The sequence below is a fragment of the Gavia stellata genome, chromosome 2, assembly GCF_030936135.1.
Source record: "Gavia stellata isolate bGavSte3 chromosome 2, bGavSte3.hap2, whole genome shotgun sequence".
NCBI lineage: Eukaryota > Metazoa > Chordata > Aves > Gaviiformes > Gaviidae > Gavia > Gavia stellata.
In genome coordinates, this window is record NC_082595.1 from 3443109 (window position 1) to 3468983 (window position 25875).

Here is a 25875-nt window from a genome sequence, read left to right on the forward strand (position 1 = left end):
CCTCTTTGTGTTCTCATGTCTATACTGTATCTTCTCTTATCATGCACAAACAATGACATTATATTAAACCATCCTACTTAAAATTATTATTGAGCCAAAGGAACACACTTCTCTAAAAATCAATGCTGAATCAAATTTATGTCTTCCTCTCGCTTAAGAACTAGCAAGAACCGCAGTCCTTATTCTCCTGAGTATATTATTAATCCTACATCTAAAGCATGTTCATAGTCTGTGTTTACTCTTGGGTGATTCTAAGGTTTATATGAATGAGAAAACAGCAATGGGATCATTTACAAGTAAAAGAATATTTTCACTGTCTTGGCACCTGAGCAAAATGAAAGGAAAAACCGGTCAGCTTTTACCTGGGTTTCTGTTTAGAAGAGTCAGCTCAGGGGGTAAGGGCTCTCACTCATGAGGAGCTAGAATGTGGAAAAAAGGTAAGAAACTCAAAAGCCAAGGAGATGTATTGCCTAAACAATTTTTATTGCTTTTTTAGTGGAGGTTCTATAGATTTTTTTTTTTTTCCTTAGCTCCCATAATCTCAGCAATGACTTAGAAACCATCATAACAGCATCTATGGGCAAGAGAGATCAAATAGTTGAAATAATGACCATATAAGAGCGAGAAAGCAGCCAGAGGAATTTGAGTGTTGGTCATCACTGGCAAAAATGCATTCATGTGGTTCAGAAATTTTTGCCACCTACGAAAAGCAAAGGACTGATAACTGCTCAGATTATGCTGTCAGGGTGCAGATAGTGCTTCCTCTAGGAAGAAACTCTCCTGCAGAGATACAAGCAACGTTGTACTGAAGGTTATTTTTTCCCTGATTCCTCATTTCCTATTCAGAAGGGTCGCTAATAGTTATTTTTATGTAATAACAGGTAATTCTTTCATGCTACAGCTTGTGATGCATATTAATCAGGGTGCTTGCCAAATTAAATTAGCTTTTTCAACATTCGAAAAGCAGTTAAAATTCTAACGACATTTCCCCCCTCTCTTCATCAACCTATTTTTGGAGCAAAATAATGTACTCAGGCCTGAAGTAAAGACACTTGAGCCTCAGGAATGGAAAACAGCCACGAGCCAAAACGTATTCACAGGAGAGCTACAGGGCAATAAGGTTGTCATCCATGCACAAAAATACTTTCAAAGACGTAAACATGATGTTAAAATCCCCACCGCTCCCTCCTGCATGTTAAAGTCACACACAGTGTTTTGTGCTTGCGGTTACGAGCAGAAAAAAAAAGAAACAAGTCTATTTTTATGATTAGCATTACTATTGTAGCATTAGGACAATCCAGAAACAGGGACTCAGTGTTAAGAATATGTTGTTAACAATCCTGGTTTTCTTTGTTACTCCTAGTATCAGAAATTAGAATTGTAAAAGATGCATTCTAATAGTATAAATAAGTCAAACCAGAGCTAGATGATAATGCTAGGTACCAACTGTGCCATCAGTATCTGAAAATCTACCTGGACATCTATATTGTACAGATGAAAATGTATATATATGCAGGTATGTAATATACTGAAGTGTTTTAAATTCAAGCAACTACAGTTAGGGTATCCATAAAAATAAAACATTTCAACACAAATGGTCCGTATTTGGCACACTTCCAAACAATTGAAAACCAAGTCTTAAATTAGTAAGTAGTAATTAAGTATTTGAAAATGCTAGTTGAACTACCTTCTCACACATCATTTACTACAGTCATACTATATATAGCTTATAATGCCTATCAAGGTACCCAATACCGAGTAAATTCAACGCTAAAGGGACATTAATATTTCACACAATATTTGCCTCCCTTAAAAGTACAACTTAAAAGTATTTGAAAGACTGGACAAAACAAAATCATCTAGGAGTTTTTTTTGGGTTTTCCCCAGCTTTGTTCTCATAACATCAGTTTATCAGCCTCAAATATTTTCCTTTTTATAACCCAATAGCCTAATTTGCATAGATCTCTCATACAGCAATAGAAGAGAAAAACATTTTCATAAAATTAGAAAACGACTGTATAACCACAAAGCTCGTTTCTGCAGCAAATACAGAATTATTATTTTGTTGTTGTTGTTGATAATGTTTCAAGTTGCAGACATTCCTTTAACTGAAAATTTATTCCAGGCTAGAAATATTATTATGCACTAAGTTAACCTAGCGCTGAAAAGTTAAGTAAAACAAGCTTTTGAAACTGCATATGTGGAAATTTTTTTTTACTACAGCAAATTAAGTAATAAACATTCAAGATAGATGAAAATCTAAGATGTTCACCACTGAATGTCCAATAAAAATAGGGTCAAATAGATACATGGTCCAGCTGGACAAAAAAATCAAAGTGTTTACGGTGATTTTAGGATATCTGCTTAGTAGGAATGAGGCAAAATGCAAGCCAGCTCTGCTCCTAAAATCCAAGCAAGGATTCCAGCAAAGGAAAACACCTACCAGAAGGTCCTTATTCTTTTTAATAATCTCAAATGTCTTCCTTTGGCAGCCAGAATAACCAGCATGTGTTAAAGATCTAGAACTGCTTTTCCCTGAAGAACTAGCCAATAAATAAGTCACCTCATATCTACTGTACATGTTTATTTTCTTCAACCATACATTCATATGTCCTGTGAACATTCACTCATCTGTATTTGAATCACCACCACATCCGTATCATTTATGGTTACGCCATTATGGCCTCAAATCTCATCGAAACGCCCATCCCCAAAACAACCCACAGACACCTCGATCTCACAAGATACCACATCTTTATACTCGGTGCCTCTGATCTAGGGGTAGAGATCGAGTCCCTGTTATTAATACAGAGATGGAAGACCATTTCTAGGTAAAAACACAAGTATCGGGCGTTCTCTTACCCACCATTCTGCCAAGCAGCAAAACTCCTTTTGTTTTACGCAGCTTCTCCAAGTCGCCATCACTGGGCAGCTGACCTGCTGCGTCTACATGCTGCTGTGCATTCCCCTTGCCCATTTAACACCGCAACTTCTTGCCTCAGCTCTCAGACTTAAAACCAGCAGCTTTTCAGAGAGGGCAGTGTTATACGTGTCTGTGTTCGGTGTCAACCACCCACCTGGGGTTGAGGACTGGTACAGACAATAAGGCTGAAGTTCCTGGGGATCTTTTCCACTATTTTTCTGAGGCAGACTGCTAAACAAGCTACGATATTTTAAAAAAGTCAATGTGAACATGTAGCTTTCATCCACTGCGTATCTCAAATCTCTCCATGTTACCATCATTTTCAATAGGGTTGCAAACGAGGGCTTTTTTTGCGAGCAGGATACATAAAGTTTCTCTGAAATTACTTCAGGCAGTTTTGTGAACATCAGCTTCTACAGCTTGGGTGAGATTCGTTATCTTAAAGGAAAAAAGAACATACAAATACAGAGCAGGATTACCTTCCCTTAGACGCTCCACCACAAAAGTGAATCCAGTAGTTCGCGGGTGTAAGACGTACTCGTATTTTTGAAGTCCGTTCTTTTCAGCGAATTCATTACTGCGGGCTTTGGTATTGGCTGAAGGAGAGAATAAAAAGCACCATTTTCTATTAGTGTGTAAGTAGACCAAGAATTAAATATAATTATTATACGACAGGAACAGTACAACAGCAGTTCACACAGTACGAATGTGCAACAGCTTTTCGGATGGAGGCAGACTGCGAGTGTGCTTTCGGTTGGCCACAGTATGGTATGAGGAATAACAACGTGGATTGCAAGAAAAGCCTTTTTACCCTCTCATTTCATTTTAGAAAATAGTCAGCAAACCTTTCATATTTATTAAATGCAATCTGAAATCTATAAATTAAGGTCTGTACACTTCAATACCCATTTGCCCCAACCCTGGAAGTGTTCAAGGCCAAGTTGGAGGGGGCTTTGAGCAACCTGGTCTAGTGGAAGGTGTCCCTGCCCATGGCAGGGGGGTTGGAACTGGATGATCTTTAAGGTCCCTTCCAACCTAAACCGTTCTATGATTTTACAGTAAAATGTGTTAATCAGCTCAATTTTTTTTTTAAAAAAAAAACCTCAAAAGACACAATGTATAGTAATGTAGGTTTGATATTATGTACAGAAATACCTTGAGGTCAATGTTTAACCACATTAAACTTATTTTGGAAAGAAAACATTAAATGGAGGAAAACAGTTACTCTAATACATTAAAATGGTATTTTACATCTTCATTCTGAACTTGACACGTTTTATTCATCAACCTGCACTGCACATACATACCCTGTTTTAATTTTTTGACCAACTGCCCAGTGCCGCCACGCATGCTTGCTCCTGTACGCAGAGTACACGCAAGGCATCTGGAAAGCAGCGTGGCTAAATCCTGCGACAAGTATGTTTTGAACCTCTGGCAAAAAGTAGTCTCTCACGAGCAAACCAAACAAAGGCTTTTCAGAGCCAGCTGCTAACAGAGCCCACTAAGCAAGGAAGATGTGAACGCTAATGTGAAAACTTCTGAAGTCAAGCAGAGAGGAAGCAATTTGTTCTCCAGTGATGTGCAGGAGGCTCCTCCAAGCAGCCTCAGTTAGCAGCCAAACGGACTTTGCTGGCTACGCTTACTCCTTTGTTGTAGGTACTGCTGTGCCTTGCCTGCGACCAAAAGGCAATGGACACATGCAATGTTCCTTTGGCAATGTGGAAAAAAAACCAGTTTGATCAACTAACCTAAAGAACTCATATTTATATAGCATTACTGGTGTTTTAAAGACAAAATCACAGCAACTGATCTATAGAACAAAATCATTGCCTAAGCATGACATTACCTTTTTCAAGTAGAAACAGCTTTTTTTTTTTTTTTTAAGAGTTTCAAGATCAACCTTAACAGAGATGGGAGATAAAAGTAATGAAAAACATATGGCTGCTTAATAATTGAACAGAATTGATACCTGTAGGTAAGTCCTTTCCCTTATAATCATCATAATTTCTCCTGTAAAGGAAAAATAGCGCAAGTGGACAAATCAAAAGTAGTGTGAGATGTCCTTTTTGCAGTAATGCAGTTTTCCCGCACCTTTCTTTTTTTCCTAATTACATGAGCTCTTTGTTTATCAAAAATGTGGACGTCCCTTCTAAAGGACCATCTACCTATTAATAAATGCTACAGCATATCAGTATACTGAGTATTTTTTCCCTGTGATCTTCTGTTTCCATATATGAGTACTGCTTTTCATACACGCAACCCTTAAGATTTAGTGAACAGATTTCCTGACCATGTGATTTGGAGGAAGGAGAACTGTTGCACAGTAGCCAAGCAAGTGATTCAGCAAAGAGAATCCAAAGATTTAATTCTTGCCAAATTGCCAAAGCGTACAAATACTTGAAAATATTACATCTTCAAAAAGCATTGCTAAAATTACAGAATGTGTGAAATACTAAAATTACACTTGGCTATGTAACTTAAATTTATCTTTCCTTGGACATATGCATTATGTCTTTAACCACATGATCAGAACATCTATTTTTGTCTGCTCGGCTACTGCTCCATTCAACGTTGAAAACGGGCTCTTCTGAATCAGTGAAAGGAACTTGCCTTTAGGACCCCTAGCTCTCCAACAGCAAAACTTCCTAAGTGAGTCATAAGCAAGACTTGGAATGGCAGAAAAGGCAAAAGTAATCTGGTAATTATTAAATGCTCCTCTGAAAAGCCAGATTCTACCTCTTAGACATAACTGTATTGCACTATTAGCTCAACAACTTAAAACTCTTTATTTTCTAAGACAAGACATTGATCACCAAGAGTTTTCCTATAAAAAGCACACAAGTCAAGAGTTCCTTTCCAGATTCTGCGGCAATCCAAGTAAAATGCTTTAAATTAATTTCTCACAAAGTTTTAAGCTAATGTATTGTTTCTTCCACAGGACAGAAGAAGCATCATCTTCATTTTCTGCATAGCCAAGTTTGGGTTTCACGTTGGAACATTTGCAATCTGCAAATCAAGGCAATCAAAGCTTTGAGACACAAGTGTCATAAGTGTCTACATAAAGCTAAGCAGTCTAAAAAAAATAATAAATCTAAGTTTTAAGCATCTCAAACTGCACACAGCTAATGAGCACTCAGAAAAACCGTCTCTGTATGTCTGCTCGCTAGCACCTTGTTTCAGAGGGAGCATGAAAATGTATTCCTTGGTGTTTGCAAAACACTCCTACTTGCACCGCAGGAAAACCAAAGAGTAAATGGGCAGTTTCGTTTTCTGAGCAAGACCTAACTGATGCTGCAGAAAAGGTTTGGGACCTCCACTGCCCATTGTCTCGAAAAAAATCATCTTCAAACCTCCTCTTAGTGCACCTCCCTGCACTTGGAAAGAACTCACTGTAAACATCTGCAAAACATCTTCCAAATTTCCCTTTACTGCAATGCCTTTCTAGAAACGTGTGAACAGCTGGATTTTGGCACACCGGCCAACACTATTCAGCTATTTCCTGATATTTGTATCCCTGTCTTGCCTCTGGACTCTAAGTTTTATGTAACTGAGATTGTTCCCTTCCCCTTTTGCATGACCCTAGTGTAACAGGATTTTAGAACTAGAATAATGCTCCCAGCTAATACAGTGATCATTGTCATCTGGAAAAATCATCTCCTTCTTCCCTTCCTAACAACTATCAAGCCACCGATCTTTGTGCATTAAACAGTATTTATTATAGCAAGTCAGGAAGGCCAAAGGGGTTTTGATGCTCTCCTGAAAGCAAGGGTAGGATATGCTTTCATTCTACCGAAAAGTAAGAATAATGCCCTTCTTCCTCCTGCTACTCTCAGCATTTGAAGGAAAGAGTTTCTTACTCTGCTATTGCTTATGAACAAATGCACTGACTGCCATCTCATCCGATGTAAGCACCTCGGTGCCTACTGCTCTTTGGATGAGATACACGTGCCTAAACCTTCGGGGGGAAATTCAGAGCAAGTCTCCTGGCTCAGCACCGGATTCAGCAAAAGGCAGAAAATGTGATGTTCCCCATTATATGAAACCTAGAGGTTAGAAAACTGATCCAGGAAATTAGAAACCCATTTTTATATCCTCTCCAACCTAAGGGAATTCGCACAACAAACACCTCTTTAAAATCCCTTAATCAATAGACCAGGCTACACTGTCAGCGCTGCAGAACTTATGCAGATGCCTCATCATTCTGCAGTCCAGATTACAACATTTTTAGGTGAAAGAATAAAAAAGCGAAAGATGCCTTTGTAAGCCTGATAGTGAAAAAGCTTCCTTAAAAAGAGGAAACATATGTTCTCTTCTTTGCTTCCAACCAACTAACACAAATTGCATAAAGAAGCAGGGACTGGAAATGAATTCGGTTTAGGTGTCCCCAATCCCAAAAGGTCGCTCACATCATTTGGCTAAGGGTGATGTTCCCTCTTTGCTCACTCTCTCTGAAAAAAAATGAGTAAGCGTTGCTTTCTAGAAACAAGTATTTTCTTTCTTACACTGTATTTAAGCCAAAGTACATCTACCACCAGAACTCATCATTCCTACTAGGTGTATTTTGCATTTTAACTCCTTGGTTCTATTTGCTCCTATGATAAAAAATAATCCTGCTTATTAGTAGAGGGTGATGTGGGACCTTTCCTGATCCAGAACTGCTTCATGCTCTGTCTCCTCCGATCTCGCACTGACTTGCCTCTCCTCCCCTGTCTCCATCAGCTCATACATTCTGCCTCTCAGAGGGTATGTTCTTTGGGGAGGTGACAAGTACAAGAAGTCCAATTTATTTGAGTCTTTAGACACCACAGCAGAGCAACTGTCAAACTACACAAAAGAACCAGAATTTGAAGGTTCTGGCCGTAACCTCTTACATTTTTTTTGCCCCTGTGCTACCTTTGGTACATCATTTGATTACATTTTTTCTCATTTATCTCAAAATTCTGTAGGCAAATCCCATTTATCAGATTTTTAAATTATTGGAAAAGCTCAGAAAGTCAGCACTTTAAATGAAATTCTGAAGTGTGGTGCTTCTAAAGTAATGGGAGGAGAAATTATGCTAACACATTTTCTTAATTTTTGAGTAACAGATTTAAGAAGTTAAATTGCTTTTGCCCCTGAAAACCAGAAGATACAACAAACAAATTCATTTTTTTTCCTTTTAAAGTCAAATTACATTTTTAATTTGTGAGCTAGTTTTGAATTAAAACAAAAATCTCTAGAGTTTGACTTTGATGAAAGCCATAAGGCAGTAACAAGCTGCAGTCGCGTGAGTCTGAAGATTATTTGGAACTAAAACCCCAAGACTCGTACCCAATGAAAAGCTGAGTCTGTGCTCCCCACGAAATATGTATGCAGTATTAACTCCTCTCAAACAAACAAGCTCACACGCTTTTACAGATTCAACAATGTCCAGGCTGACGTGTTTTGCTGGATGTCACCCAAAGGAATTATAAAGTTCCCTCATCATCCTACTGGGAAGCTGATTCTGACAACTTCAATATAACTATTTCTGATCAACTCTCAACTACTTTTTTTTTTTTGCTAGCACTAGTGCACTGAAATTTGAATATTAAGTACTACCTTCTCCTTTAATCTGACTTGTGATAAAAGCATGCATGTACTTCTACAAGTACTCTCAAATGATATTGGTACCAGACAGTGAAAGAATGAGTACTCCAGAATTTTCTCATTTAAAAAAACCCTCATTTATCTGTCTATTAGAGGCTTGCATAGAAAGCATAAAAGCTATATTGGCTCACAGTTGCTATTTTAAGAGAAAGTGAAGCAATTGTTTTATTTGTGCTATTTTCTAACTACTACATGTTAAATCTACCTCTACCAGTACTTTTGAAAAAAATTTTTTTTGCATTACCGAAGTACATCATATTTACTAGAAAAAGAGAAAAATCCCACAGCAGTTCATTGTTACCTTCTAGACAGAACATTGCGTGTCTTCCACATCTCAACATTCCTGCCAAAATCTGGGTTCTAGCAAGCTTTCCTACTTGTTTTTTAGCTGTTCCTCAAGGAAGAAAGGTCTGTGCAATCACACTCTGTCCACCTGCCCCCCTTAACTTTTGAAGCTATTGCCACCTGCAAACGAAGTTTGACAGAGACAAGAGATTCAAAGATAATTAAGCCGCACAGGGGTTTCAGAAGAAACAATGGCTGAGTAAAGGGGAGCCTCCAAGAGTAGAGATGTTAATAACGGCAAAAGCCAGGGTAGGCTCCCCAGGTATTTAGTCCGTCAGAGCTTCCAGCACAGCACACGGCGGTCTGTTGGTCAACACAAGTATTGGTGAGGATGAGCCACAGCACACGACGGGTCTTGCTGAGACGACAGCAAGAGGTTTGTGGAGGAGATGTCACACGGAAGGAAACACAAGGAAAAAGGAGAAGTTGGAGTGAAGAAGAGACCACATATAGGGATGCAGACACAAATCCATAGGAAATGAGGCTTTAACAGGCGCAGAGCAATACAGCAACTTTTTTTTTTGATATTGCTTTCTGAAGAATTACTACAAAGAGTCTTGTAAGGAACACCAAGAAATCAAAAGAACAAGCAAAATGGTGGGGCGTATTCCAGCTTTCCAGAAGCACTAGACTTATGGTTGCTTTGTCTTCTTCAGGGCTTCAGAAAGTCTGGCTACATGGTTATCTGCTGAGGGCTTCTTTTGAAGCAATTACAATAAAATACCTTTGATGCACTTAGCTTTAACCTTGAAGTACTCCAGAGTGAAAAGATGACCAACCTATCAGAAATAAGTATATAATTATTACCTCAGACCCTATACATCCAGTCTGCAAATACATTGTTCAGGGTTCAGGACATTACTATTTCTAAAATTTATTTACGTAGCGTCTTCCACGGCAAAGTACTTCACCAACTTGAAGTCAGGCAGTGGCCCATGTATAAATACAGTCATACTTTACAGTTCTTTGAAATCTTTCATTCTCAAATACCTGAAAACATTATACAATTTCTTATAAAGACGAGTAAATCTATCATTGTCATGCTTCCACTGAGAGGATTAAAAACTGATAGCACAGAGCTGCAGAGCAATTCTGCTCTCCAGTGAAGTACGTGTAGAAGGTTATTTTTCATTTTAAGCACCAGAAGAATTTTATTTTCAGTAGTAATTAACAGTTTGGAAATTTGGTCAGAAAACCAGAGCCACTGCCTCTATTTTTGCAAAATGTTCCCTAAGATATTTAGTGACCATTCAGACTTAATTCTAAAAGATGGAACACGAGGTTGCAATAGGTCCTAATACGTCAATAACATAACCGTTTTCTGAAAATCATTTTTTCAAAATGTTACACAAAATACATTATTATGTTCTATCATTCTCATACGGCATAAACTTACTGCTTGGTCAGGATTAGCTTGTCAAGGGATTTTGTCCTGTCTCCTATAATATTTTAAAAATACATGAGTAATGTTTCCTGTGAAGACAATTAGATAGGGAGAGCTATTTACTGTCACAGAAAAAGCCCCAGGGTTTTACCTGTCTCTACACGTGTTATTCTTGCGCACAAATATAACATCAAGGTGGCATTCATTACCGATGGCAGGTTAGAGTGGCAAACACCGGCGAGTTTAACGCGTCAGAAGCCAGCACGGCTGCCCAAGGAAGCAGGGCCCTATCGCCTTCCCTGCCCATCACGCCGTCCTTCCCGCCGCACTGCTTCCTCCCTGGCCTGGCTCAACAAAACCGGGGGAAAGGATCACCACCCATCTGCGGTGGCTTAAACGGACTTCAGAAACCCAGCACAGTTAGTGCTGATAGCCATTTGACACTGCAAAGTTAAAGAGTATGCGTATGAGGAAGGAAAACCAGAACAACAGAAATACCTTTAAAAAAAATCTGTCAAAAATCTGTGTTCAGAAATCCAGTTAGAGAATTTTTTAATATTAAAGCGAAGAATCTTATCTGCATGAGTTTCTTAGTGGATGGTATCAACAGCATATACTTGAATTTAGTCTAAGTCATTTATATTAGTCACAACAGCAGAGAGAAAACCCTGCGCGTCCTGAAGCACCTCTACATTCAGGTGGGAGCATCCCCACCACTGCCTTTGGGACTCCGCAGCACAAGTGTTAACACACCGCGGCTGCCTCAGTCCTCAGTAATTCTTCTTTTTTAAAACTGAAGTATGAAACTTCCTCAGTTTTTTTTAAAACCTGTTGTCTCTGAGGAATATTGGGAGGGATTAGAAGGTACACATAATGCACGGAATAAATGACAAACAATCCAATTCCTTCAATCATCGCGATGGAAACACCTGTTCAGAAAGAGAGTGTGAGCGACCCAAGGAGTCGTCTCCTGACTCCATGAGTAAGATTAAGATTTCATCTCATAATTCAGAGCTGAGAGGGGACAGTTCATGAATTCAAAGAAAAAAAAAATTAAAGCGAGGTAATTTCCATCCTTCTTCCTGATTTTAGATACAAAATAACTAATTCAACAAGAGATATCATGTGAAGCAGTCCAAGAATGTACAATGAATTTGTCCTCTTTTGGGAAGGCTCATCAGGTGCTGACAATTCCCTACAGTGTGATAGCATCTGAATACTATACATATCCATTTTTAAGGATATCGGGAATACAGAAGAAAAAATAGCGATATACGTTAGTTATTTCTGTACTTTGTCTAGTCCTTACTGACCTGGCGTTGCAATAAAGTATGATTTCATAACATCTGCAATGGAAAGTATAGTAATTTTTTCAATAAGCTACAAGGTAGAAGTTTAATTGTAACTGATTAAAAGACTGTATTAATTGTAACTGATTTAAAGATGATGCTTATCAAATCATACTGCAGGCATGAAGAACCACAGACCATTCATACAATGTTTTATTGGCAATTGAGTTGTCTTCAACACTGGTTAGCAGCTTGCTACTGATGCCGTAAGATATCTGTATTAAGGTAGATATTTTATTAAGAATTAATGCTACAGGATCTGACTCGGTGAATTTACTCTTATGATAATGTCAACATTTGTTTTAGGGAGATATTTTTCTTATAGAGGCAGATACAGACTGCTTACGTGGCCTAAGGAACAAGTATCTCCATTTTCTCCTCTTAAAACACTGGTCAAGAAATCTAATAGCATCATTACTTCTCCTCTTCAGTCACTCTTCCACAGGTCTGAAATGGTTTTGCACTGTTTGCCCCAGTAATATGGAAAAGGGCAACATACAAGTGATTTATTCCAGGTCTTGAAACCTACTTTTGGTAGTGCAGTGTACATACAGTACTGACCAATATAAAGCCATTTGAACCATCAGATGCTTTGAAACGTTAACAGTTATTTCAGGAAGACTGGCAAAGCCTCTCAGTGGAATGACGTTTGGGCCCCTCAAATGAATCAGCGCATATGATCATTAACTATAATTTCTACTGTCCTTGAGAACCCAGTCTTGCTCCTGCCTGGAACTTTTTTTTAACTATTTCCATAAACAACAAAGAATTTCCACGTTGAACATCCCACAAGACGACGACAAATGCAGCCTACCTGTGAGATCAGTTCCTTCTGGAAAGATGAGGAGTTGTAGTGGTTCATGAATGTCACAGAAATAATCCAGCATTTTTTCAAAGTGACTCTTGTCATCTTCCCACTTTCTCTGAATGAAAACAAAGGCAGCAACCTGCATCGCCCAGCCTAAAGTTTAAAAAATACACCTTTAGTAACATTTCACTCTGATACTTCCACAGTGTCTGTTATTCCAAAAATATTTTATGTATTGTGTTAGACACAACATTTTATTTACTGCCCACATGTCCTCACCTCCAATTAAGAGCACTTAGTTACCTTGTAAAAGGAGTTTTGGATAGGAAGCAAAAGAACACATAGTCTAAATAAATAAATCTAAATAAATTCGGAACAGCTACAGTTTTGCAAAACTCAAGCTACTAGAGTTAGAAAAGCTTTCTAGAAAGCAAGAATAGGATCAATACTGTCAGAAAGTGAAGTATTTAAAACCATGGCCCTCACTATAATATCCTTAATCACTGCAACACAGATTTGCTCAAGGGAAGGCGCTGCCCCCACGGACAAACATCTCAGCAATGCACTGCAGGATAAAAGAAAGCTGCATTATATAGAGATAGTTGCCCTTAGTAGTGCATGTTGACCATATGCATTGTGCAGAAAATATCTATTGCTTCGAGGGCTTTATTACTTATACCTTCGTATAATTTTCATTACTAATAAAAGAAAATACAAAGTTGTTCTTTCCATTTGATTGTAGAAAAATCTGATGTATATCCCTTTGTTTGTATTAACACACAAGACAACTGTGAAGATTTACAGCCTGACATCAAACTGACAATGTAATGCAGTTAAGTAAATGAAACTGCTCCTGAGCCTGCAGCTCGGGGGTCACACAATATTATTCTCAACAAACATTCTTGCTTTTTTGGCACAATTTCCTGTACACGATATCACATAACATTAGAAGTTCTGTCCACTAGTTCAGACAGCAGGACCTAAAAATCAGGGCTCCAGTGCCACCACATGCCCGTGATGCTCCCTTCTTAAACAGGGCTCAGAGGAACGCGATGTTGCCTTACTGCTGTACTTGGCTAGCTTGTATCTCACCAGAAAACCTGCAGACGGGTACTCCACAAAGAAAACATCACAGCTTCCCATTCCCATGAGCTTTGCTCAGCACAGTTCTCGAAGTCTGTTTTTCCTTTGCTGGTGACTTACAGCATGTTATTCTTGCACTTTATTTCAGCTCCTCTTTATGGGGATTCCCTTCTATTCTGTTCGTGGCAGTATCTTACAAAATATGCTAGAAAATATGCTAGAAAATCGCTTATTATTATATGCTAGAAAATCACTTATTAAAGTCACCAATTTTTAAATCGACTTCATGCATCAGCCAGCCTGGACAATGCATTAACCAAGCTGCTACATTAATCTCTTCTGTATTGGACAGGAATGTTAATTTGTATTGTTAAAGATTTGTAACCTGCATCGTGGGGTAGATACTTTTTGTTTTTAAATCAACTAGACAGATGGAGCGTGCATAACTAACATGCCTTCTGCAATCTGGACCTAATGAGTCTCAGATATTCAGATAACGAATGATATCTAGACAACTGAATCCTGGAAGTGGTTACATGAATTAAGAAAAGAAATGCCCAGAATGCAGTCTCAGCAAATCTTTTCAAATCTGCATGATGTACTTGTTAAAAACCCTCTGTAAACAACACTAAACTTTGACCACAACTTTATGTGCATCTATGCACATATCACGTTCCCACATCTGCAGTGTCAAGAAGTCTCAGTACAGCTTTATTAATAGAGGCTATCCCTGTTTAAACAAATTATGTGCAGGAAAACATAAAGGTCAATTTTAAAGTAACTGAAAAATAACTTATGTAATTTAACTATGCGTTCTTCTGGCATTTAATCATCTCCTACTGCTACAATACATTTCACTACAACGGTGCAAAACAAGTATTTTAAACTGAACTAATCAGGACTTCATTTTCACACTTGTCATTGTCATATACAGAGAAGACATCTTTTCATACCAAATGCTGCCAAATACCAAATGGTGCCAAAGTATTCGGTTCCTCTAGAAGATAGAGGGAAATGGTATGAAGCTGCGTCAGGGGAAGTTCAGCACGGACATTAGAAAAGGGTCTTCACTGAGAGGGTGCTCGGTCACTGGAACAGGCTCCCCAGGGAAGCGGTCAGGGCACCAAGCCTGTCAAGAGTTCAAGGAGCATCTGGACAACGCTTTTGGTCATATGGTTTAGTTTTAGAGAGTCCTGCAAAAAGCAGGGAGTTTGACTTGATGATTCCTATGGGTCCCTTTCCAACTTGAGATATTCTATGATTCTATGACACTTCATCTGAAATCAAATTCATGAAAACGGGCACAGCAAAGGAAAAAAGCCCTCCAAACAGAAACTGAGATGCCTTTTACCGTACCATCTACAACTCTGAGGATGTAGATGCTCCACGGGATGGAATAAAAATACATAGAGATTATGAAAGTTGTGCCATGGTTTTGGTGTTTTCTGATCATTCTTACCTCTCAGCCCAGACCTTTTGTATGTTTTATATACCCTAGACACTACACCTAAATTAGCTTATACAAAACCTGTACCGTGCTAAACCATTTCATTGTGTGGTTATCACACATCAGGCCTAAATTATTCAGTCCCTGTGTTCTCATTGCAGCAGAGTCCGTAGGTGGAAGAAGGGAAACGAGAAGTAACGTAAACATTCACTTGGGAAGCCTGCTGATACTTTCCCAGGTCAGCAGCTCCTTAGGAAGAGTGATTTTGGTCCACAATAGGGAAGGAGCATGGAAAAAACCTCACTGCCAGATTCCACCCTCTCCCCTACCCTTCTTCATGCAGCACAAGGCTTTAAATTATAAGGAAACTTGCATATAAACTCTTTCTAGCTATCATTCTTTAACAGCACTGTGCACATCAAATTACAAACACCTTTAACAAGTAAGAAATCTGCAGCTTGGGTAACTCGTATTTTACCTGACTAAACTGCCTTAAAGCTGAGAATATAATGCAGTAGTTTCCCATTCCTGTCTTAAGTGGTGGTGTTATATACAGGCTATGAAAAATTAAACAGAAGCAGCAATGTAATGACAGTACGGTGTTGAGGAGGAGGAAGAATGAGAGGGGAGTTGGGAGGCATCCAGTTTTTAAATAAACAAGAGGTTTTATTTTCTAACCTTTTCAATAGATAACATCCAGTGTTCTGGAAGAATTTCTCTATCTTTAAGTGTATATGCAATTGGATAAAACAGTCCTGACTGCTCAAATAAGAACAGGTTATTTGACAGTCAGATGACTAATAGTAAAGGACCCAGGTTTTCCTCCCCATTTACCCCACACTGTGCCAAACTATTTTACCATCTCTGAAAGCGGAAGAATCTTCCACATTCCCTCAAGCTTTAAGGCCTCCAGTGAAAGGCAACAAAAGCATGAATTACTGCCTTCAACCAAAACCCTGGTCCATGCACCGATGGGGAAGAACGCCTGCTGTTGACGTGTCGTACTGTCCCACCAGATTCAAGTGGGAGAGGAAACCCAGCACGGGCTTGCAGACACGTGCCTTTGAACAAAGGAAAAGCAGCTCTCCCTTTGATTTCCATTCCACAGCGTGTCTGCATTGTGCTGCTGGAAAAACAACACGGAATAAGTCCGCGGCATGACGTGGGATCCAAACAGGAATGCACAGAGAAGTAAGAGGAATTCAGTCAAGCAATGGGCAAAACAAAATGTTTTGCCGATCAGCAAAATTTATGACTAAGCAGCAGAAGGAAGTACCTTCTCATGTGCAGCCGGCAGTGAGACACACTGTTCAGTTAATTATTGTTAAGTTTAGGTCAACATATTGTCCAAGAAAAGTAATTATATTTTGCTCTTTTGCACAACGTTTTTGGTCATCTAAGAGCTCCCAGGCAACAGGAATTTTCCTAGCAAAGGCAGCATTTACCTGACCGGGGAAAAATGATTGTCTTTTTATCTGCAGATTCTTGAGAAATCATCAGTTATATAAACACAGCAGAGGAACAGTGAAGCTAAAGAAATCATAACAATGCAACTCCACTTCTTCGCTAAAACAGTCTTCTTGTAATAGATGACATTTCTGATAACTACCATTGGCTGGAAGAGTATACAAAAAGCATCACACTGCACAGCTCATGTTCAAAATTGCGGAACAGTAGCATGAGACAGCCTACTAGGTAGAGTAGCTGGCCACACTGACCTTTACATCAACTTTTCGAAGCTGAAAAAATAAAAAAGGCAGCTTCAAATCTCAAGTAACACATACACACTAATGATATGCATTCCACACTTCAACAAGGCTTTAGCAGGACATAATTCTACACAGAAAAAAAAAAATTACACTTACACAAAAAGGAAAGCCTGCTATTGAACTAGAGAAATGTGCTGTACCTAAGAATTTCCTTACTGCCTTGGGGATAAAGCAAATTATAGCTTATGCAGGTTAGGAATCTGCAGCGTTGTATTAAAAATGCTAGTTGCAAGTATAAAGCTTTTTAAATTTTAAGACCCTGCAATTCTATTTTCCCCACCCCAAAATCCTTTAAAAAGAAAATAACACATGAAATTGAAGTGTGTTTCCATTGCAAAGGTAATTTGGGTGTAAGTAGATACCAGGGATGGAGGTGGCAATGAACAAAAGAGAGAAAGAGGGGAGTTGTGCAAAAAAAGTCTTTGTCTGGTTTTGTATCACAATTTTATGTACATTTCCATAAGTATCTCGGAAATCAGATATCCTCAAAAATGTCATGTCTCTGTAAGAGGAATATTATGGCTGATACCGAAAGCAAACATACGCACACCAAGAAAATGGCACCTATGTATTTCCTATAGGTAAGTAACAGAACAGCTAATAATCCTAAACCCGCCCACAAACAAACTCAATAAATGATTCGAAACTCTAGTAGGAAGGTAGAAGGCCTACCTACGGGATTTCGTTATTATGTTCATTCATCCTCCATCTTTTCTTCCACTGCATTATTCACTGTTTTTTCATAGCATTACCTTGGTCAAAAATAAAAGCATCATTCAGCGTGCCTGCATTCAGCAGGGGTCTGGTCCTGATCAGGGCTTTTGAGGCAACAGGGAACCAGATGTCTAGGCTTTGTAAGGGAAAAATCACTGGGAAGCGCACGATCCCACCGCATACAAATAATTGGGTCCATTAACAGTTTGTTATTCCAAGTGTTTTGCTGCATAAAACATCCACAAGGCAGCAACCACGCAACTCTGGATGTTCCTTATTTTAATGATGGGTAGGTAATAAAAAGATGTTAGCACATAGAAAAATCACACAGGAAGCCAGGGCTTAAAGTTACTTTGTATATACAGTTAAGTTTTCATCAGTATAGACTGCTAAACAGATTTCTGCAAATTCAATTAGAATCAGCCATTTTACTGGTTTTTTTCTAGACAGTTTTATGTCTGATAACCCAAAGCAAATTAAAAATTAAAAGTTTTTTTTTAAATTCAGTGTAATGGTTTGAGTGCACAAACCAGGGAAAATAAAGAAAGAAATGCTTCTTGAAACAACCTTGTAATGCACAGTCTCTGCTCCTGGCAAGTTTTTTCACCATGCTCATTCCCAATAATGTAGTTAATGGGAGTACTACCATCTGATTTGGTGAATTCTTTGATCAAATTACAAAACTAACTAAGAAAGAAAATTCACAAATATAGATTCAGAGTACAGTCCTAATTTTACAGTGAAACATCTGATTCAGTCTATTTATTCATTTGATTCCATCTATTTGTAAGGTGTCTATTTAAACACCGGTATGCTTTCGCTATTGCCTTGCCCTATCAGACTCTGAACATTACTTTAATCTGCATCTGTTTTTAAATTCTTTTTATGGTCACGTTCAGTTTATGTTCAGACTATATATTTCTCACAATTTCCTACATGTATATACCACATAGTCTATTTTTTAACTTGGACAGAAAATCATCTCTTCCAATGTATGTAAAACCTAAACCTTTTTTCTTACTAAAACAACTTAAGTGAACAAACAGCAATGTTAGAAACACAGAATTGTAAGGTAACTGAGAAAAAGAAAAATATTCTGGTTTTGCTCTGAACAGTTTTACCTTTGATTTCCTCATCCATTTCTTTCAGTACCAAAATATTCTAGATTTTATATTTAAGTCACATTCAAATACTAACACTTTCTGTATTTCCTTTGCTCTGCTTCATTCTCTTGTGGGAGAATACGGTATGTGCCAGTAGAAACCTCTGCTTTAGCATATTGTTTATTTATAATACAATTAGAAGCTTCTTCAGACAATGTTTACAGTATGACATTTACTGTCAGGGCAACAACAATGTTGTCAAAGAGCCCCAGCCAGATACAGTGGCCTATGTCTTCCTTGTGAAAATTTAACTGTGAAACCTTCTAGAAAGGATATTCCATTGAAGAATTGTTATCTCTCAGCCGACACACACACAAAGTGTGAAAGTACGTAGGGAAAAAATCATTACCATAGTAGCAGGACATATGCATATAAAGCACCCAAACAGAGGTATACCATGCTCTTGGAAAGCATTCTTTTGATATTCAATCCCTTCATCATGGATCAGAAAGATGCTATTTGGACACTTCATACTCTAATATTCATTCTATTTCCTAAATTATGCCATTTTTATAGAATATGGACAATCAGATGATTAACTCTACCGTTGTATTAATGCTACTTACACAAAACCTTTGCACTAAAATGCTATAAATGCTGTTAAGGAACATTAAACCTCTTCAGTTACAGTATCCATCTTAAAAAAACACTTCAAATTTGATTTGATATACTGTGTAAAACCAGAATAACATAAAATCACTCAGAACTAAAGTGAAGGCTTAAACCTCTAGGATGACTGGAAAGTTGCTTTTTCTAATGTATTTTAGAAATACATCAATACAGTGAAACAGAGCATGAAAACCTAAGTATTAAAAAAGATGAGTCTTGCCCAATACATATCTGGAGAAAAGCCCCACGTCATTCCAGAATCTCCAAAGACAGAAAGGAAACAACCTCTGGCTGTTCGATCACGGGGAAGAACAAACAGGCCCTACCAAACAGTGCGAGTCTCTCCCATGGATATGTCATCTCTACTGCAAGTCAGAAACAGTGGGAGATTTACAATTCAATACCCTCTTCCGTAGGCCTGCAGCCTCTTCAGATGCTCCAACTCCTTATGGGAAGACCGTGAAAGTAACTCAGCCCGATGAGCCAATCCGTACCGATGCTGCATAACCCACTGATAACGGCAAAAGAATGTTAAGTTGGGAAAACATGCCATCCTAATTCTGCTGTTATTCATTCTGTGAGCTTGGACAAAATAACCACTCTGTTCATCACTTGGAGTTTATAAAATAGGGAGAACGAGAAAGGTTAGCATCTCATGTCTCTTCTGATGTGAGTTTTGGAGAGGCAAAGGGGGTGAAGAGAAACTAGAGTCCTTATTACACGGAAAGGATAAGGGAAGTTTTAATGGAAGACAGACTAGCAGGTTGGTTTTTTCCCTTGACAGAGTTGGGAGCATTTCTGTGGTATACTTCTGAAAATATTCCTATTATGCCTTTCCTGGAAGAGCCAAGCCAGGAAACAGGCACCTAAGCCTTTTCTTCCCTGCAAAAAACACATGTAGAGCTACAGGCAAATTAAGCTGCATTTTTGCTTTGAAGTATAATCCTTCCCTCACACTTAAAATTTCATCAAGAGAAGTCTTGCGTATCTGTCTTCACTGTGAACAACTGGTAGAATAACAATCGTGCTTTCCATTAGACAGCACGCTTTTCACCTTCCACTTTAAAAATCATGTAGGATAAGAACTCTAAAGGTAATTAAGCCTGGCAGCTCATAATTGAAATGCTAGCAGACAAAATGTCACAGCTCCTCAAAACTCTCATTTCGGTCTATTTTAACGTAACAAAGATACTTGAGACATGAGCTATACTAGGTAGTTCAGTAGGTTACACTTTTAATTTTTTTAAACCAATAAGCTGTATTGATAAGAATTTAAATGCAAATCCAGCTATAACCCTAACAAAGACGCTTTATGCTGAAGTATTTATAGCCCTACTTACGGAAGTAGCTGTGGCAGCACAAACACTTCCATGCCAATATAAATGAGTACAGATTCCCCGCAGCGTGCTGCTTTAACTATACTCCAATTGAGTTAAGTGCTAAAATTTTCTAGGCTTAGCAACACCAATATTTTACTTCTGATCCATCATAGCTGTCGGTGCGCACGCTCTTAGCCCATGGCAAAGGCAGGATAATTTGAGTTGGTTTGCCCTGCTTCATTGAAAACTAAGACGACGACTCAAATTACTTTGAATATGCTTCAGGCGAAGCTCGCATACATGGACAGCTATAATGGATCAACTGACATGCAGTAGGAGATTGGTGGGGCTAAGCCCAGTGCTAAAATAGAGCACAAGTCCTTTTTTTTTTCCCCCCCTCCCGGCACTTAACACAACAAGGGCCAAACCTGACTCAAGCCTTTGAGAGCTACAACATGTGAGTGACCAGGTGAGTGAAAAACAACTGAAAAGCTCCTACATCATGCAGTCTCTTCAAAGTGTTAGCTACAGAATGACTTGAATACAGAGATGAAGATCTGGACAGAGTTACTTACTTATCTCTGCTCCTAACTACTGCAGGTTTGCCAGCTTTGCTTATTCTCCTCTTTTTCCTTTATCACCTTGTCCTTTCCTTAGCTGCTCCTGCCCCAATCTGCTCCAGCTATAATTCCTTCCTTTAGCAGTCTCAGTGAGCCTTTTCAAAAATGGTGAGTCTTCAAGATATGTCCATCAATGGCGCCTGCAGCACCTGCGTACTTTACATTTCTACCCTGAATTATGGTGTTATTTAACTTTTCCATCTGCATTAAGCAAAACCAGGGTTAATATTATCTCAAGTAGCAGCCAAGCACCGACACTAACCCCTTAGGTTATGCCCTCTCATTTTCCCACCAATTTATCTGAGAGTGCTCCAATTAAACTCAAATTTTAATTTATTTTTCAAGTAGATGTCGAGGCACTTTTAACCACTAAAATCCAAGTATTACTGCGAGCCCACCCAACATATGCGAATTGTCCATCATTAAAATACATCTCTATTTCCAATGAAGTCTCACTGGTTCATATCACAAGACTTTTACAAATGAAACTATTAAAATTAAAAGGATGCAACTAACTTCTAGTCATTACCTGGTCATCTGACACTACTGTGTGTGTTCCTTGGTACCTACTCGAAGAGTATGTATTCCATAGCAGATACTGAACAAGTGCATCATAATCTGTATCACTTCCAATGCTATTCTTTATTGATTGAGAATAGGCAAGAATATAAATTGTACGTATCTATTACAAGTACTGTAGAGAAGCCCGATTTTGTCAGACTACGCAGGAAACTGTCAATGCATTAGAAATTCTCCTTGAAAACTGACACTGCAGAATGTGTCAGTAGTTTCTGATGATGTCAGATGAGAAACTGCAGCAACAGCTAAGAGCAGAGTAGTGCTCCCTCGAGACGCCAACTTTGGCAAGTTGTTCTGAAATGCTGCGAGAATGTTTCTGAAATTGAGATTACTGAAATGTAATACCTCTTTCTGAAAACTTTACTGCACACAATTTATCACGCCAGAGCTGCGGTTCCAGGAAGAAAAGGACCATCTGTTTTTCTTTGGGCTTTTTTTTTTTTTTTTAAGGCTCACCTTTAATCAATTTGAAGTTTTTTCATACACTGGAATGCAAAGAATTAATAACTTAAGAACTAGATAAGTGACTCAATGCTTCTCCTTGAAATACAGTCTCCTCTAATTTTAATTATAATTAACTAGAAAATAACTGCCTACTTGTAATACAGACTCATTAAATCTGATACCTTTACACTTTTAACCTACGAAGGGGGCGACAAGGACTCGGGATCTATTTGCATTCCAAGCTTGGCCCTTCACCTACCGCATATACCACTTGGATCAGTACAATCTCTCATAGACCTATTTTTACACCGCAACTGGGACAGTACTTTTATCAACAAAGGTGCAATGCTTAATACTCGCAAGGTTTTCAGCAACATGGAAATTAAAAGGGTTGCATTATAAACCTTTGCTTACACAATTTTAAATGAAATGCTTGTAAAAAAATCCTTTGAAAGATCAGAAAAAAATTACGCTGAAAGCAATAGAGTATATTATTTAAATATTTCTTATACTCGAAGCAAAATTACCATTAGGTAAAGATTTATTAGAAATTACATTTAGCCGATAGAGCAATACTTCCATAATCCTATGCTTTTGACTATGTACAACTAATTCATATAAATACATGAAAAGATGAAACTGAAAGACATGATGAAAGTAGCTGTTTTAATTTCCACAAATATTATACCTTAAATGATCGATATGTAAGGTATCAACTATAGCTGCAGTGCACTGAAACTGTGCAGTTGATTTCCAAGTTACCTTCTTGCCTTTACAAGCTCATAAAATAAACAAAAAACTTATGTGAAACCACCAGACAATTTAACAAAAACAAAATTTGATAAACACCTATTAAAAGTCTATCACATAACACAGCCGGGCCATTAGTGATAAGTAGGAGAAATTCTACTCTTACTGATGAGATTCAGGGGTGTCCACTTTGGACACTGTTTTCTGCCATATCGCTGCCCCACCAAACTTCATACAGATTCATGATGAGATCTTCTTCTGTCAATCTTAATTTCATCCAAGATTCTCACTTTCCAACTGTCCCCTAATTACGTGGCTATACAGAATACTTTATTTTTGCAAGAATCTGCCACCCAAAACACAGGCTGACTGAACACGGAGACTTCTACGGCCTCTTTTTAGATACACTTGGTAGAATAGAAGCTGAACATTCATGGGTTTAGACTATCAAATTATGGTTTGAGCGAAGGACATAGTTTAGCTGGATTCCTCTCCTGTGACTAATAACACAACATTAACGGTCTACTAAAAAATAAGCTAAAATTCACAACATTGCAGCCAAAGTACTCAAAGGCCATATATTGTGCAGGATGCTTAGGGATCCGGCATATAAATAGTGGTTTATAACACTACAGATCCAGGCACCCAATCTACCCCCAGAACTTGTCATCCTGGAACGCAAACAATAGCAGTAAACGTCTGCTGTGCCACCTCTACCATCACAGCCCACAAAGTGGAGTATGAGCCCGGAATTTCGTTAATGGCTTAAGCTACTCTGTCAGACTATGAACAAAGACAGCATCGTGGTCTGCTAACATCGACCTGCCACACCTCCCTCTGCCTGAGCCTACTCATCAAATCTATTAGATGTGCTCAGTTTAGGCACAGATCTAAGAACTGGAAAAAACAAATAAATAAATCAACCTTTAAACAACCCCTGACACCCTCTCAGGAACCAAATTTTGCCAAGTATAACACAGCATCCAAGCTCCTGGAGCTGACTTCCCTATTTTACTAAAGGCATTAACAAGCTACATACAAATGTTTTGGTACCAAAAAAAGAATATATGCTGCTTTTGAAGAGATAAACCTATGAATCTTCCAGACTATTCTTCTGATTCCATCATTGCTTTAAAAAGTTGCATCCGCAGCTGATTCCAAGATTTCAAAACATCTCTGCTGTATTATGAAGATAAAACATTTATCTAAAGACATATTTTTCTCATTTCCTGTAACATTAAGAGAGATGTCTTTTGTCAAGTAAAATTGACCTTAATGTTGGACTGTTAGGGGAAAAAAGTATGTTACCTAGTTGCAACTCTTACTTAAGAGGACTAAAGGCCCAGCGAGTGAATGCAGGAACAGCGCAACAGTGTGAGAGTTCCTCCATATGGAATCCTGCCAAAATTATCTGTTCAGATAAATGGCCTGACAAAAGGGAACCATAAATAAGGTTACTCTTTCGACATCATAAAGTTGACGCATATCCTGCCCAAGCTAGTTTTGTATGAAACAGCAAATAAATCTAAGAGATAAATAAAATGCAAAGAGATGCTTTTATTTCAGATAAGTCTACCTATTTATTCAGAAACCATTTGTGTAACAATTTTTGGCCCATCTGAAACGATTTCTCTATGTGCAACTCAGACCCATTTCCAGCCTACATCACCATAAATACTGATTATTTCATATCCTGTACAGCATATTTTGAGTAACCAAGTTCAGTTTAAAACTACAGTTATCAAAATGAACCATCAACTTTGCAATTGCCTATAGGGCTTTTTCTTTCTTTTTCTTTTTTAATCTTCTCAATAGTATAAATTGGATAATGAAGAAAGAAGCATGGTAAGAGCATTTGCAACGTGGGATGAAATAGCACCAAAAACAAAGTGTTGAAAGAGACTTTGAAAAGACTCAAAATCTTTTTTCATCATTTTGAAAAATGCTTTCAGTACGTAAAGCAGAAATCTTTTTACCTATAAAGCAACAGCAGCACACGTAGTATCTTTAAAAAGAAATGCTTAAGCATGTAGTCCAGGCATCCCCCGGGAGATTTATTGTTTAATTGCTCAATATGCCACATATTTTACACAAGTTTTTTAAAAATACTGCAATAGAATTTAAGCATAGGTCATTTAACAGGGTACATACAGCGCTGCGCAAAATTTAAACACATTTTCCTTTCAAATTAAAGGGTTTAGTGACCTACCAAATCCCGGAATGCTTTTGAGACTGGATTTGAGACAGATTTTTTCAAGTCTGAGGTAGCTGTATCGCAGCAGGCAGTTCCACAGGAACATCCAGTCCATTCGTGTGCGATGGTTCATGATAATGACACTCCTTTCTCCAGGAACAAATCCATCACCAGTGACAACCACCTTGGCACCAAACACCATCTCCAGCAAGGCCTAGAAATAATATCTCAATATTATGGCTTGAATCCCAAAAGAAAAGTATCAACCTATTAGCAATAAAGATTTGTTTGAATTGTATCATTTCACTTATTCACTCACATTATCACTGGTAAACAAACTTCTGACTGTATTCTAATAAAGCAGCCAGCTTTTTCACAGTAACAGTCAGCTGTTTAATGGAAGAGGAAACAACAATTAAATAGCACTTCTTAAAAAGGACTCTTATACAGTCAATGTCCAACATTAAACCTGGTTTTCCCAGAATACTATTATGTAGGAATAGAAGCAAGGGAATCAGTATGGATTATAACTTGGTAAGTAAAATCTAAGGAGAGACTGCCTGCACTAATAATCTATTGCTCAATATCATCAGGGCTGGGAAGGTATCAGAAGCTGCCTTGCTTTCTGCTTGGGTCCAAACGGTCAACATCTTTGTGCTTGACCTCTTCCTGCGTGGAACGGCTGGAACCTAATGGCAGAAAGAGCAGCTGAAAGAGAGAAATCCCAAACAAGCTTGAACATAGCAC

At 38.3% G+C, this 25875-nt stretch overlaps 1 protein-coding gene across 2 annotated transcripts in view; it reads right to left on the minus strand.

Annotated features, from left to right (window-relative positions):
* Positions 1-25875, minus strand: part of LCLAT1 (lysocardiolipin acyltransferase 1) — a 121435-nt gene that overhangs the window by 51556 nt on the left and 44004 nt on the right. For both annotated transcript variants that reach the window (XM_059830894.1, XM_059830888.1), the window contains 3 exons: positions 25144-25342; positions 12444-12590; positions 3403-3519 (listed from right to left, as the gene is read on the minus strand). In XM_059830894.1, coding sequence (XP_059686877.1) covers positions 3403-3519; positions 12444-12590; positions 25144-25342 — 463 coding nt within the window. The remainder of the gene's footprint in view (positions 1-3402; positions 3520-12443; positions 12591-25143; positions 25343-25875) is intronic.